At 38.6% G+C, this 17,344-nt stretch overlaps 1 protein-coding gene across 1 annotated transcript in view; it reads left to right on the top strand.

Annotated features, from left to right (window-relative positions):
• The window catches only part of LOC134541711 (T-box transcription factor mls-1-like), a 78,874-nt gene that overhangs the window by 26,165 nt on the left and 35,365 nt on the right, over nt 1-17,344 (top strand). Inside the window, exon 2 of the mRNA XM_063385357.1 lies at nt 11,102-11,219. Coding sequence (XP_063241427.1) covers nt 11,102-11,219 — 118 coding nt within the window. The remainder of the gene's footprint in view (nt 1-11,101; nt 11,220-17,344) is intronic.

Here is a 17,344-nt window from a genome sequence, read left to right as displayed (position 1 = left end):
TATTTGCATGCAAAATTAAAGTTAGTTTTGTGTTACGCCAAGCACCTACGTCTAACATCTAACGCGCGTACATAAACTACGCGCAGCTATTTTTTTAAATCGTGGAGTTATAAAAATTGTCATTTAAGAAATAGGAAGGGGACTCAACAAAATGTTTTGCTCTCGGCACCGTTGTTTCTCTCGGTGGCCCTGAACGTCTTCGAGCGGTACATATTTTTTTTTTGTTTTGTTTTATATTTTATTTTATTCTCTTTCAATACTTGTTTCTAAAACAAACGATAAAATGAGGACTATCTATCAAGGGACAAATTCCTCTGAATAGGGTATGTACAGAATCCTTGGCCGTTTCTAGCCTGTTACTGAATTATATCTTTCATTTGTGTGTAATTTATTTACCGCGTAAAAAATTGTTACCGGTATAGTAGGGAAGCCGGGTTTCTTGATTCAGCGTCGCACAATGATGACTCAGTGTGTCAAGAAGAAGAGCTCTTGTGTTGTTGTTATTGTTGTTATTTTCGCACACACCACATCGCTCCGGGCTAGAGCGACGCACTGCCGGGATTTCCTCGCCGCTGTTACCAGAGAAGATTTCCTGGAGAGCAACGACTCGGGTTTTTTCACTTCAGCCTCGAACCACCCCCTCCCCTTTCGCACTCCCGCCGTAGATGTTTCTCTTGGAACCATGTCTGTTTCGGGCTAATCTTTGCGCTGGCATTTACAAGGTTACTGAAAATATCACGCAAGTCCCAAATATCATTTTTATATATACACTCAGTTCAACAGTTTCGCAACCAGCGATTTGCGATGGGTGAAAAGGAGGACTCGTATGCAGAAACTATTATTTCTTCCAGTTTCACCAGATAATATGTATTCAAATCTACATATGTTACGATCACAAATTTAAGGAAATGTTAGGGGGGAGGGAGGTGGGGGGATTCAACATCTCGGAGCATCCCCCCCTTCCCAAGGTCCGCCATTGATTGTAAAAGGGATTTTTCTCTCGTTTTAATCATTTTTGTGTTCATTAAGGTGCGTGTACATTTTCTCACGGGCCGCTGGTGCTCATTACTGGGACGGCGCTTGTGGCGCCGAGCGAACCGCTCCTGGTGTATCGCCTGCCGGTTGTTCCGACGAACAGACAGGCGCTCTCAGTTCTCACTGGGGCGGCGCAGTGCGCAGCTCGTTGGTTTATCCCGACTCCAGGGTCTGATTTAGCTTGTGCCTGATGATTCTGTACCACAGTTCATACAATCACACAGTGGTCTGGAGAAAATTCGCTGGGACATAACTAGGGGCAGGCATTTTTCGCGAAAAGATCTGAACACTTATTAGACTGCAACAAGGTATGTCCGCACCTGTGGTTTCTTCCTTGTGATTGGCGGCCTTCTACGAGAGAAGTCGTTGCCTTATTTGACCGAGCCACTCAGGACGCGTTTACTACCGCACTGAATCACTGTGATTGGTGTTGTTACAATCGATATGTACCTGAGATACTCACCCAATCACGAAACACAGACGATGCTACAGTGTTTTAACTTCCATCTAGTCCCGAAATTTTTTCGCGAAATCTGCATGCCCCTACTGATAACCAAATCTTCACTCTGGGATCCTAAACATAAGGACCAGATAAAAAGATTTTAAAAGAAATGCCAGGAAGAGAAAAAAAAAGGTGCTGAGATGAATATATCTGCGGATCCAAATCACGCATTTTTTTTCTCACGTTAAGACTTCATTTGAGTACACGAACCGGTGGCTGCCGAATGTCTCCTGGTGGCTTGCGGTTGGTTCGTTCCCTTCATAGGAACCGCTGTGAGTTGGTAGTGGAAATAATTTCAACGAACGGTTCGGCTCGGGTTCGACTCGCAAATGTATACGCGCCTTTATCGTATTTTTTTTTTTTTTTGCAGCGAACTTCCAGCGATCCATAGGAAATGAACAAACGAGCCGCGAACCACCAGCCATTATTTATAAGCCACCGATTTATTTCCTCAAACTATGTCTTTCCATGAGAAATATTACTCGAGTTTTTAAAGGAGATGTATTCATCTCGGCACCTTTTCCCTTTCACGAATTTTCTTTTAATTTATTTTAAATGGCCCTTAAATTTATAATCCAATAGTAGAAAATTAGTTTTGTAAATATGATTCTGTTTCAACGAATTAAATACTAACGCGAATTGTGTTTTCAAATACATTTCTTGACGCGAATCACACGTAGTTTCTGCGCCCGCCAGTGGCGTGTGTGTGTGTGTGTATGCTACATATGCACACGCATATACAGAGCCACAGAGGCCTGGGTTTTCACGAGCAATGGGGAAAGCCTAATATTTATTGGTTTGTGAATGATATACTAAAATAGAGTTTAAATATGAAGGCTACAAATTAATGGTTAATACAAAATTCTTGGGCGAATGATCCTTTCTTTCAATACATGCTAGGACTGAAATGAAAATTTACTTGTTAGGCATAGATTTACAGGGTCTGAAAGATATTTTAGGTTTATGAATAAGTGAAGGGGAAAAAACTTGTTTTTAACTATTGCATATAGTTATAATTATAATTTATTAAATATCACGTGCATCTGGACTCGGGCTAGGGAAACACGGTGTGGGTTGTCCGCCCGACGATGGGAAGACTTCTTTTCACAGACGAGAGAGCCAAAACCCGAAGTTCCCCGAAGTTCATGCTTTTTTTTTCTTTCGTATCTTTAATGTAGCTATTCTAACCAAATCAACCGTCCACAATGTTTTACAAGTATTTATAATGTAGCTAACCTAACATAATTGACCATTAGTATCCTTTTATCAACACCGCCATATTTATTTACAATGAACCAAAAAACAACCGAAGAAGCACGATCGGGGGTTTGTCTCTCTGGTCTGTGAACAGAAGGCTGCCCTCGACGACAGCCGCGGCGCGCTCCTGTCAGGTCGCGCGCCGGCGCGGAACGCCGCACCGGGTCAGGAGGGGGGGGGGGAAGGGTCGTTAAAGTGCCATCTTCCCCCGTGTCGCCGCCAGGCCGCGTGAATGGCGGCGCCTCCAGCCGCTTCCTGCCGCTGCTTGCCCACGTCGACTGCCCCTCCTACAACCACGGAGACCATCCGACGGAACAGAGTGTCTACCACGGCACGCAGACGGATCAGCTCGGCGATGCTCAGCTCTTCCGTTCACGTTGCTCCGTGCAGGTCGTTACCACAACGCCGAAATACCACAACCTAACCTAACCTTTGTGGCAGTCCTGCAAGGACATTTTTCGGCGTTAATGTATTTCGGCGTTGTGGTGCGTCCCCCTCCGTGCGACCAATAGAAGCCGAGTACTTGGCTGCGGTGACGGCCATGTTTATGTTCTAAATAAGTTTTTAAAAAATATTCAAGTCTTCTGTTATTACTTTCTGATGTTGCTATTATTTCTAAACATAATATTTATTTTATAATTAAATTATTTTGTCGTAATTTTAAAATTGAATCTCATTGGTTGCCATTTGTTACGTTTCCGTGCGTTGTCGAAGCAGCAGACGTGAATAGAGAAATGTTCCGGGAGATTTGTCTCCGTTCGCGTGATACGTCTCTTGTTTCCGTGCCATCGTATAACGGGCCTAAGCGTTCCACTAGAAGTGCATCGTAGTGGACGCGGCCATCTTTGCATTGCTTCCCGAATTACCACGAGGTTACCGATGCATCCCTACATGCATCGACTAAACTCGAGATTTATAGGGATGCGACACTCATGTCTACTGCTGCGTCCCTGTGTTCTTTAACTTCGAATGTACCTACATCTTATCGTTTCAGAGTTATGGCATAATATTCGTTGAAAACATGAAATTTTTTAATTTATAACTCCAGTAGAGTCAAGAAAACCGCAAAAAGGGAGGGGGGGCACCACTGGCAGCAATTGTGATCTGCAAAAAATACATTAATATTCATTTCCCTTCCTGCGCAGTTTAGTGGACACGAGGCGACCCGCGCTCCATTCCCGGCGCGAGTCGAATTCTGATTTTTCGCAAGCGGCGGACGTTACCGTGCGCCGGTGAGTTGTCTCAGGATACTCACCCCTCCTCTTCTGAATGCGTCTCCCTCATTAATTCATAAAAAAAACATTGGGACTTCCAGTCTTCCTGGTTAAACAACCAATATTTCAAAATTCAATAGCACAGTTGATACGGCAAGAGTTGAGATTTTTATTAAAGTAGGCCATTGCAAGATAAAACCACTGGAGCAGATACTCCTGGAGATAAAGTAAGATTTGTCGGTTAGATTTTAAATTCAAATCACTGAATCATACGGAAGAAACCTGGCTCGGACTGCCCCGTGGACAACAGATGGTATACTAACCGGCGGCGTTTACATTCGCCGAGTGCTGACCGAGCCTGTATTGTGTTGTGCGTGCACTTGCCCGGAACATACATTGCTTCCTCTGCCACGACTAACACTCTCCCTTATGGACCTGCCGCGTTGTCAAGTTTTCGCTTCCAAACGCCTTCCAAATAATGTAAGAGGATTATAACGACACCGACAACCTAGCTAGCACAGCCGAGTTTGTTTATCACGTTGGATGGAATTATTTTCTATCAAATATATCTGGTTCTAAAATACGGTGGAGTTTGACGAAATCAATCAGAACCGTGACCAGCTAAAACAGAAAACGCTTGGGTTTTCGTCACTACGAAATTTTAAAATGGCGAAGGCTACATGGAAAATTAAAGAGGTTATGGACGTAAAATAATGTTAGTATGAATGTCGTATATGAAAAAAAAAGTAAGTTATATGGTACTAAAAAGTAAATAACGTGTCTGTACCTTATAAAGATCGCAGAACATTTATTTCATTATGTTATGAGTATGGATATTGTTTTGAATAAAGATTGCCTTTGAAGTATAATAAATGCATACAAATCTTTACAATTTCACAATTTATGTCTAGCACTGTGATGCATTATGCTTGTCTTAACATAAGATTAACCTTTAAAATTTGGAGTTAGCTCAGTCAAACAATAAACTTTGAAGTAGTGACAGGATTCAAAATATTATTCAGGGTGGGGATTTGATGACGTATTTCGTCCAATATTATCTCTAGCTTTGTTGTGTAATGAAGTTGGAGACGTAAACTCAACAGCGTGACGTGGCCTTTACAGAAAGCCTTATGGCCGGTTTCACCAATGTCCCCTAACTTTTAAGAGCTGCTTAAGGCATGTGTAAGGGCTGCCTAGCACATTGAATCGTTTCACCAACAGTTAAGGAACTCTTAAGTAATCTTAAGCATCCCTTAGTTTAAGTGGTGGAAATCGGGCCCCTAACTATTTAAGCGGCACTTACCGTCACAAAACAAGAAAAATAAAATGGATGCTGTGGAGGAATACGAAGAACTAACCGAAGGTGTACATTTTATTTTTGATATAAATGTTATTGCTGAAGTCGTGGAACATTTTTAAGGTGAACTTAATGTGAAATCCTTTATTATAAATACATTCGAGAATGTTCGCATACTCCACTTTTATTTAAGAACTCATTTAATAAGGAAGTAATTAAAGGTTTTTCTTTTGAAAAGTCTTAAAAGAACATTTATTACAAGGAATTTTGTATGTTCTAAAGGAAAAAAACTGATATTTTTTTTTTCATCTGCTATTAAAACATAGTTTAAACTTAGACAAAATTACAATAGCGATAAATTCTCCCATGCTGCGTCCTTTTCTTTGCTCGAAACAGCATCCGTCCTCTTATTTTCTATTATATTTTTATGCCTCTCAACTAGGCTCAACACCTTCATTTTCTCATCAGAAGAAAAGTTTTGCGTTTTCATTCTCTTTGTTTCAAACATTTTCACACTACTTTGCAACGACCATATAGCTACTACTTTCCGTGAAAATACACTAACATCGTAACATCCAATTACCGCGAAATTAATATACATTCAGATATTTGTTTACTGTTTAGTTAAAATATTTGATTGGCTTATGTATGTCACGTGACAAATGGCCGGTTTCACCAATGTCCCCTAACTTTTAAGGGCTGCTTAAGGCATGTGTAAGGGCTGCCTAGCACATTGAATCGTTTCACCAACAGTTAAGGAACTCTTAAGTAATCTTAAGCATCCCTTAGTTTAAGTGGTGGAAATCGGGCCCCTAACTATTTAAGCGGCACTTACTGACACAAAACAAGAAAAATAAAATGGATGCCGTGGAGGAATACGAACTAGCCGAAGATGTACATTTTATTTTTGATATAAATGTTATTGCTGAAGTTGTGGAACATTTTTAAGGTGAACTTAATGTGAAATCCTTTATTATAAATACATTCGAGAATGTTCGCATACTCCACTTTTATTTAAGAACTCATTTAATAAGGAAGTAATTAAAGGTTTTTCTTTTGAAAAGTCTTAAAAGAACATTTATTACAAGGAATTTTGTATGTCCTAAAGGAAATAAACTGATATTTTTTTTTATTTTCATCTGCTATTAAAACTTAGTTTAAACTTAGACAAAATTACAATAGCGAATAAATTATCCCATGCTGCGTCCTTTTCTTTGCTCGAAACAGCATCCGTCCTCTTATTTTCTATTATATTTTTATGCCTCTCAACTAGGCTCAACACCTTCATTTTCTCATCAGAAGAAAAGTTTTGCGTTTTCATTCTCTTTGTTTCAAACTTTTTCACACTACTTTGCAACGACCATATAGCTACTACTTTCCGTGAAAATACACTAACATCGTAACATCCAATTACTGCGAAATTAATAAACATTCAGATATTTGTTTACTGTTTAGTAAAAATATTTGATTGGCTTATGTATGTTACGTGACAACAAGTTCGAAGTACCAACCTGAAAACTATTAGTACTTATATCTGTACGAACCCTCGCTCTATGGCAAGCAAGTCCCTAACTAAGCAACCCTACATAAGTGAATGTTACGATGGTGAAAACCAATTTCGTGAGAATTGACTTTAAGGAACGCCTAAACTTAAGCAGTCCTTTGCTGAGGGTGTGTTTAGGAGGCGTTGGTGAAAACGGCCCAAAAAGTTCGAAGTACCAACCTGAAAACTATTAGTACTTATATCTGTACGAACCCTCGCTCTATGGCAAGCCAGTCCCTAACTAAGCAACCCCTACATAAGTGAATGTGACGATGGTGAAAACCAATTTCGTGAGAATTGACTTTAAGGAACGCCTAAACTTAAGCAGTCCTTTGCTGAGGGTGTGTTTAGGAGGCGTTGGTGAAAACGGCCCTTAGTGTGCGTGTGACGTTTGTTCGCAAGCCCAAAAGGGTGAACACGTATTTCCACGAGAGAGAAGAGTGTAAAAGAAAACAGCGAGCCATTATTTGCAATTTTGTTTTCTCGCCATCCCGTTAGGCTGGATGGAACCACTGGTTACTTCTGGAAACAGGTGACCTGGAAGCTTTGTTGCTGACGCGCTGTTTCCCCGCCTCCAACGACCCGATCCTAATGACTTCATTTGTCGCGTTAGAGCACCGCAGCTCGGAGAGAACCTCGTCCCGTAGGGGGACGCACCACAACGCCGAAATACCACAACGCCGAACGTACAATAACGCCAAAAACCATAACGCCAAACGTACAATAACGTCGAAAACCATAACGCCGAATGCCAAATTGACTACAACGCCGACAGCTAGAAAACTGCTGTGTACCACAACGCCCAATTACCACAGCGCCGAAATACATTAACGCCGAAAAATGTCATTGTAGGACTGCCACAAAGGTTAGGTTACGTAAGGTTAGCACACAAAATCATTCTGTTGTTTCTCATTTTGATCCTGTGCCGCCGCACCCCCCCCCCCCCCCCCCCTCTCAAGCAACATTTTTCGACGTTACTGTATTTCGGCGTTGTGGTACACAGCAGTTTTCTAGCTGTCGGCGTTGCGGTCAATTTGGCATTCGGCGTTATTGTACGTTCGGCGTTGTGGTAACGACCCGTCCCGTAGAGTTCACTCGCCGCGAAGAGACCACGGCCGTGCTGACGGAGACAACAAACAAGGCACGCCTTAGTACGTTTTCTAATAGAAAGTTAAAGAGTATTTTGCGAGGGGGAACAAACATGTTTAATCAGTTTTCAATCAACAAATGTCAGCGTAAATAAATAAAAAAATTGTTGTCTGTAAAGTCGGTTTACGGACGATAGTTTAACGTGAAAACATCATAACAAAACATTGATGAAATGATTGCATAGTTTTATGAATAAAATTGAATCATTTTTATTGAATTATCACTATTTTGTATTTATACAAAGAAGGAGTGAAATGAAATCTACAATTTAATTGAAAAATGTACTTTTATTTGCACTCATTAATTCAAATATGTTTATTACTTTAACGAAGAGATTATTTTAACTATAACTTTAATACATGTTTGCTATTCAACTTCTTCCAATATGTGTTATTCTGTTAAGGATAGAACGATGATAGGAACAGTAGGAAACGAATGGAAGTGTTTCAAGTTTAATGTGCCTCAAAAAAGTCAAATCGATGGTTGTTCCAATCGAGTGGAAGAGAGATAGATGCGGCCCAGCGTACAATGAGCGTAACGGGACACAGCGTAACGGGACAATGAGTCATCCTTTTTCGTGAGTGCAGCCGGCGTTCATCGATTTATTAGACGTTATCACGTCAAAAAAACATTTGTTTAACTACTCAAGTTATCTGACACGGTAGCTGTTTACAATTAGCATTTAATAATACACTGGGCGCGGATGAGCAGTTCTGTTTCCGTTCTTCGTTTTTAAAACTGTATTTTTAGAAGAGTGAAAACGGCTAACACGTGTGTTTTCAGAATATATATATATATATATATATATATATATATATATATATTTATTTAAAGGCACGAAACACCCGGTAGCGATTCTTGAAAACACTCAAGAGATTTTCATTACATCTCTATCTTCACTTCTCCGTCATGAACTCGTCATTAAATGGTTAACGCTCAAATCTCATAGTTGCCCTAAGCGCCAGTCCTCAGCCTTTCGCTTAGAGACGATACCGAAATAGCAACACCAGCGAGCGTCGAAACGGTCACCCAGCCCCACTAAACACATACACCCCAGACCAGGCGGGTCTCAGCCCTAGTTCATTTTTTGATCATAAGATTGCTAACGAAACTGTCCGTTTATTTTCATCAAGCAACATCCTTCTTTGTATCCATACAAAATAGTGATAATTCAATAAAAATGATTCAATTCTATTCATAAAAGTATGCAATCATTTCATCAATGTTTTGTTATGACGTTGTCACGTTAAACTATCGTCAGTAAACCGACTTTACAGACAACCAATTTTTTTCTGAAGCTTTGCGCACCGTATGTATGTGCCCAAGTAGGAGATCTCCTTAACACCGTGTGAACATCTTGGTCGTTGGAGACGCTGAGAGGCGAGAAGAGAATGAAGCATGGACGGAATGCTTCTGTGGGTAAAACGGGAGTACCTTGAAAAAATTAAAAAAACACACCGGCTGACGTGAACATCCATCCCAGCATTGAGATAGTGGTTTGTGTGTATAATCAACGAGACGTAAAGCCAAACTATAGTTCAAAAATAAACATTTCAACACCGAGTATCCCTTCACCGAAGGCCTGATACTGTTGGGACTAGCCGCCAAGACTATCGGCTCAGAATATGCTCGTGCGTACTGTCTGTTGCAACATCTGAAGTATAACAAACACAATCAGTTTACCAGTATTTAAGGGGAAAAAAAACAACAACATAGAACAAGGTCCATTAGGACATCATTATCTACTCTCTGAAGTAGTTATTTTATTTAATCGAAGATAGGGAAATAGGGCTGTTGTTAAATTTGACCTGATTTCTAACATGTGATTCATAGGCGTACCCAGGATTTTTTTCGGGGGGAAGGGGGGGGGGGGGGGTTCTTCCAGATATTTTTCTGGGGGGGGGGGGGGGAGCGACTTCTGATTTTTAAGAAAAACTGCATAAACACCAAAAAAAATAATTGTTTATAATAAACTTTTTTAAGCTTACAAACTTTTTACAGAATAATTCTTCTATTTTTTTTTTTTTTGGCAAATTCAGTAACCACATTCTCCGGGTTGATGTGGATGTTGTAGTGGACATTCATGGACCAACCACTACAATTCAGATTTGTTTACGTTAACTTACCAACTGGGCTGCTTGGCGACGTTCTCTCTCGTCGCTCGGTGTGAAACTTCAGAAAATGAGTTTCGAATTACATGAGTGTTAATAATATTCTTGCCTTTATTACGGGGGGGGGGGGAGTTGAACCCCCAAAACACCCCCCCCCCCCCCGGGTACGCCTATGATGTGATTATTACAACTATTTCATCGTTGTAGGACGTAGCCAGTAGAAGGTTGGTGGGTCCGGACACTCCCTTCAAGGATTTAAATGAAAACAAACAAAAAATCTAGTGAATACAGAATAAGAAAATTACAGCATCTTAGCTACATAATGTTACAGAGCGCTTTTATTTGGAAGGATTGTTGTAATGCTTATAGTGGGCTACAGTAAATGCATTTCCTTCCACATCTAGTCCAACATGCTTCATACATGAGGCGGCAGGAATTGTGTTTCCAAGTAGTATATGCGTAATGCCGGTTTTCAGTGCAAACCGGCATTAAACTTTGCACACGTGTTAATTGTAAGCATGTTTTTTTCATAAAAAATACTTGACATATGTGTATCATTTTTTAAATTAAATAAATATATAAGTTTATGACATGTTTTAACGAAAACATGAAACAATTGACTGAAAAATGTATTAAAAACAATCTAATAAAACCAAAATAAAAATGTTCAGTTATTGTTCCTCAAGCAAAATCATTACTTAAAATTCTATGTGTAAACGTTGTTTTTCTAAAAGTCTACTTTTCCCTTAGATTTTAGTGTGCCAATTTTCTTTTAAAATTAAACTAAAAAGAAAATTCCTCATAAAAAATAATTTTAAGGTAATATACTGGACCCCTTCCATGAAGAAATTATGGCCACGGTCCTGCAACGATTTCTTGTATTTATTTATTTTTTTAACGCGCACATGGTTTAGTAATGATGTAGTTTAGTGTTGTGTTTGTGTTCGCAAGGCCGCTGGGGAAAGGTGGAGTGTGGCGTGTGGCGTGTGGCAGGGCTGGCGACCACGTGGCACAGCGACCTGCCCGGGGTGGCGGTGACCTTGGAGAACGCCGCCCTCTGGCGCGAGTTCCACGAGCTGGGCACGGAGATGATCATCACCAAGTCTGGTCGGTGAGTGTGCGACCTCCCCACCCCCCTGCACCCTCCTCCTGTCCGCGGACAGCGCTGTCGCCGTTTTTTTCCCCAACCTAAATTAAAACTAAGTGTATTTGGGAGGGGTCCGGGTTAGGGAGGGAGACTAAGTGCGTCTCAGGCTGAAGCCTATACGCTCTAATCATGCAGGGTTTAAGCCATGCAGGGAGAGGGTCGCATGCATCGTGTGCTAGGAGGGGGATTGGCCAGCCATGGCAGCGATTGGCGCCATGACTAACTCCCCTCACTGACTATTCTAGACTATAAACTAGATAAGTTGGGCCCACGTAAAACCTGCATAGACACAGGGAAAACCCTGGGCACTTACATGCGGGATGCAAAATTTCATGCATTATTGACAAGCAGGTTGATGGATGGATCCGGAAGAAGAGTTTGACGGAGTAGAAAAGACTCTACTATGCGGGGGGGTTGGGGGCTTGCACATTGCTGTGCGCATTGTTTGGACGGTACTGGTTGTTACGGGGGCGACTTTAGTCGTTTTCCGCCATGCCGCCAGCCAGCCAATGTTGTCGTCGGGATGCCTACGAGCGAAGTGGCCGGCCGGGAAACGCAAACGTTAAAAACTTTCTGCATCTTTTCAAGTTTTCTGCTTATTGCATGCACGTAGACCAAAATACGGGCAGTAGACGATATACAAGCACCGTATCCGGAGATGACTTGTGACGTGATAACCCCCCTTTTACTATCATTAGCGCAAAAGAATGTATTTGTTTGACGTTCTTGAATATGATGAGATTCTATTTTGGTTAAGTACTATTAAAAACTTAAAAATAAAAACGAAAAAAAAAAAGAGGGGGGTGTTTGTGAGGATTAGTTTTGGACCCATCCACTAGATTCAAGCTTTCATAACATATGTATTACTAACATAGCTATATTGAACGTGAGAATTTATGCAACACTCTAATATCAGGCAAACGAACCAGTGAAAATTAATTCACTTTATTTTTTAGACATATATTTTGTGGTGAGGCATACCAGAAATGTTTTTTTTTATAGAACGTGATATTTTATTACAAAAAGCAATAAGCGTTTATCGCACATTTTAAATTTATCTTGCTAAGCAATTAGTCGTCAAGCAGTTAAATGAATTTGGTAAATCTGACTGAATTTGAACCCCTGTTCGTGTTTTATTTTTGCCAGTAGTTCTGGGTCCCGCCCGGCAGATAGCGTCACGTGTCGCGCGAAACGTGGTTTCAGACTCTACTGTTAGTCGCACTCACAGAACAAGGAGGGAAATACAGAAGTGCGACTCTTACAGTGGAAACTGAAACCATGTTTCACGCGACATGTGTCGCTATATGTTTGGCGGGCCCAGAAATACCAGTAACTAAAAAATCGGAATAGAGGTTCTCATACAAAGTTTTTTTTTTTTAATGGGGAACTCACAGGGGGTCCACCCCGCCAAAAATTAGCTCAACTTTATTTGAGACAGCAAGGTACATGGTTGGTAATACTGGATGAGTACATTAATTTACAAAGAAAAATATTTACAATTCATTACATAACACGGCTCTGGGCCCCTCCCAACAATTGAGTCCTTGGGGGCCGGTGATTGGTGAATGGTGAGGTTTTTCTTTACATGTGTTGGTGAAGTTGATGATGAGGTGGTGGTGTGGCCAGGCCCGTTTGGCTCGGGTCGTATGGTCAGCGGTACGTGTGGGGGTGGGCGAAAGTGTTTATATTTTTTTATATTAGGTTATCTTCTTGGCGGCGCAAAACTAATTTAATCGATGTGAAAATACTTAATGCTGTTTTGTAATAAACCGTCATGTAATAAATAAAGGAGTAGGAGGTGCAAAAACTCATTGTATTACACACCACAAAAGTAATGGCTACCTAAATAAAGTGAATTTTCACTGGTTTTTTTTTGCTTGATAATAGCTAATACATTACTTCTCCTAGTAAATTAATGTAGTTATGTGAGCAATATATTATGAACACTACTATCTAGCGGACGGGCCCATAACTACTTCAAAAAAAATTGGTTGTCTTTAAAGTCGGTTTACGGACGATAGTTTAACGTGACAACGTCATAACAAAACATTGATGAAATGATTGCATAGTTTTATGAATAAAATTGAATTATTTTTATTTTAATAATAAAAGAATAAATACTTGAAATTATACTAATTATCAGATTTTAAAAATGCAAGTATAATTAACCTTTATTGCCGAAATTGATGTTGTAATAAGCAATGAAAACCACATTAACTTTTCGTTTAAGTATAATTATGAACAAGTTTTAATAAAAATAAACTGTAATCAAATAGCTAATATAACCTATTATTACTGCACTCGCCGACAGATTCTACTTTTTTTTAATAATAAAAGAATAAATACTTGAAAATATACTAGTAATCAGATTTTTAAAATGCAAGAATAATTAACCTTTATTGCCGAAATTGTTGTTGTAATAAGCAATGAAAACCACATTAACTTTTCACTTCACTTTATAACCAGTCGACGAAATAGTTCACGTGTAGATATAAGTTGTGTGCTGCCGCTGTCTTTCTTCTCCTCGGACGCATAGGCCAATCGAGTGGAAGAGAGATAGATGCGGCGCAAGCGTACAATGAGCATAACGGGACACAGCGTAACGGAACAATGTGCGTAACGGGACACTTTTTCGTGCGTGCAGCCGGCGTTCATCGATTTATTAAACGTTGTCACGTCAAAAACTAGGTCTCAGTATCGGTAATTAGAGCTTCTCCCCCGTGGGTGCCGGACTGCGGAGCGCTGCCGGACTGGAGGGGGGCGGCCCGGGAATGTTGTCGGCGGGCGATAGGGGCGGGTGTTTGGCGCCGGCGCCGGGAGAAACAGCGCTCCGTCGCTGAGCGGTCGCCCCTAGGCGCGGCGAACAGCGAGCCAAGTGCTGTCTTTCTCCCGCGGACCGCACTTCCCTAGGCGCGCGCAGCCTGCAACCAAACATTTACACGGTGAATACTAAACAAAGGCCGACACACAAACAAAAATTATATGGGTGCATTTAAATCACACACACTTAAGTGACCGATCCATATGCTGGTACATATAATTCAAATTAATAAATCAGAGTAAACAGTCGGCATATTTCTTGATTTTTCATTATTAATTAAAATCCATCTCGATTGTGTTTACTAAATGAAATATTAATATTTAACACTGAGTATTTAATTAATTACTTTTTTTAATTTTATTGAATTTATACTTTACCAACCATTTTTTTAATATCACTCCAGTCCTTTTTAATATTTTAATTTAAATAATTATTTCGTTTAAAATATAAGTTTTTTTTATTACGTCAAGCAATTATAACTTCTAACAGGGGTACATAAGTACGATTACATTTTTTTTCTCGTTTTTTTTTTGTTTTGGCTTTTATTTAAAGGCTATTTATAGTATTTTAAATCGATACCTCCCTTGCATTTGTTTTTCTACCACAAATGTGTTCAACATATTGAGTAATATCATTGGTGTATGGAGTCGTGTGAATACTGATAATAATTAGTTACAATGACCTGCGCGCCTTTTACCAACCATGATATTGAACTTGGTGAATATATGTTTAAATTTTTTGGGGGACAAATCATTATAAGCCTTAAGTGGATTTTCCTGTACACATGCGTATTACGACAGCTCTTTTGCTCTTGCAGTTGGGTCACTGATATCCTCACCATATATTTGCCAAACGTTATTTTCGAGCTGTAGAAGGTCTTACGAGTGATCGTAATTATGAACACTGACGTGACTTTCCTTTTGTCCGTTTGAAACGAAACATCGAGTGCAAGTGAGCTATCGTGATGAATTCCCAGGAAATGCCCCCAAATAATAGTGATGACAAGAGAATTCTCGTCCTTTGTGGACCAGCAAGGCCCGTCCTTGGTTTTTCTGATTTTTTTAACCTCATTTCATATTTCTGAAAAGGAATATTTCGAAAGTATTAATATAGAAGTTTCGTTCGACTCTGATTCACTATCTATGTGATTTCTAAATTTTTATGTCACAGAATTTTATACAGTACTACTGATTTTCCACTAAAGAAACTTTGCCGTTTATGATTTTCAGTAAATGCTGCTGTCATATATATATATATATATATATATATATATATATATGTGTGTGTGTGTGTGTGTGTGTGTGTGTGTGATGTTTATAATAATTCAGGAAAATATTAATATACCTCGCCAGAATTTTTGTCTGACTAGGGAACTTCATAATCTTTTCATAATGTATAAAACTGTATTATAGCAACACAGATTTTTTTTGTTTTGATGTAAAACCTACGTTATTATCCAATTTTTCTTAAACAGAATGTAAATTACCTATTCCTTTGCTTCACAAAATAAATTTACACGTATCTTTAGTATTTTTTTTTTGTTTCCAAGCCGTATTTCCTGAAAGTAAAAAAAGAAAGAAAAAGAAATCACTTATAGCTTAGCCTTCATTCGCAAGCATATTTCTTAATTCATATTTATTTTGGAAATTACTGGAAACTTGGTGATTAAAAAATCCTTTATGTTCTCGAATATTACAAAAGAATCGATAAAACATTTTCGCATATCCGATCAGTGCATATGTATTTTTGTAGAATTTATAGAATATTCCTGATAACAATGAACAATTTGGTAATATTTATAGAAGTTTTGTTTCTCCTGGGGAGTACATTTTTTTTTTCTGCGACCTCATTTGGTCACACTACATTAGGGTTAATCGAATGAAAAATAGTTTCGGACAATAGTTTTCGATTATATTTATAAGGTTTATAGTAACTCTGAACGGATTTGGTACTTTGTCTACTACGATATCATACTACCCCTGTTTTTCTAAAACCTTGATAATAGTGGCTGAGGTTATCAAACTATTTTTCAAATAAATGTTTTTGGTACTACTCTTACGGAGTAAAATAACTTCAAACGGACACCTGTTCTTCATATTATTGTTGTTATAGTGATTTTTGTTTTTAAAAACCCTTCCATATTTCTACACCCGAAAGTCACATCATGGAAACATCTGAAATAAATGATCTTTATTCATAATATACCTAGAAACAAAAACATTTTCACATACAAATTTTTATTTGTAACAAACTAACTAAAAACCCGCGGCTACGCTTGCGCAGTTTCAGGGTATAGCTGATATCTTACCATTGTCAGAAAAGTATTTGACTAATTCGAAAGATTTTTACTGAAGAAATAGACACATGAACTGTCAAGCTTATAAAAGATTTAATTCACAACTAAACCGTTTAAGGATTATTTTTTCTAAAGTGACAATACGTAAACCTTTTGAATTTTTATAATAGATCAAACATTTGATGTTTTAACTCCCATTTTAGTGTGTTTAAGGATTTATCATACCTTGATGAAATCATACCTCTTTTTCATTTTATGAAGTGGCCAATTAAAAATATATATATAACAAATGACTATTTCATTATAATTAAGATTATGCCAATGTTTATACTTTTAATTATTGTTGTTATAGCTAGCCTTAAAATAATTAAGGATTTTACCATATTATAGATAATAAATTTAAAACAATCGCATTTTTTTCTTTGAAATGTAGAGTGAAGGATTCAAATTTATTTACCAACGTATTTGTTGATTCTTAGTTATGCTTATTATTACTTAAACAAAAATCCCAAGTCTTTCACCCCGCTCCTCTTTTCCCACAGGCATGCCTATGTGGAAAATGAGAACTACAGCTTTAATAAATATGGCAATATACGTTAACCAAACCAAACCAAACTCGGCTAGTTCTATTTAAACGCAGATATTATATACAACAAATTTTTAATAATGTACATTTATATTTAATTAAAATTTATCTTGCCAATAATGTTTAATTGGATCCATCAATTTTAAAAATAATTTTTACCCGTCTTACAACTAACAGGCGATATTTCGGAGAACGTTGAATAAAAGAAGGTAGTTTATGGTATGAATATTTATCAATGCCAATATATTTAGTTAAGTTTTATTTTATCAGAAGATTTAATTTTTTAATGTTAAAACCATTTTTTTTACAATTACCCGTTAAAAAGTAGAATTTCTTTTAGCAGCTACGTCGACTATAGAATCATTCCATTTGCAGAGCGAAAGGTA

Source organism: Bacillus rossius (genome assembly GCF_032445375.1).
Source record: "Bacillus rossius redtenbacheri isolate Brsri chromosome 4 unlocalized genomic scaffold, Brsri_v3 Brsri_v3_scf4_1, whole genome shotgun sequence".
Lineage (NCBI taxonomy): Eukaryota > Metazoa > Arthropoda > Insecta > Phasmatodea > Bacillidae > Bacillus > Bacillus rossius.
Note: the sequence above shows the minus strand (reverse complement) of the source record. Positions and strands in the feature narration are given on the sequence as shown.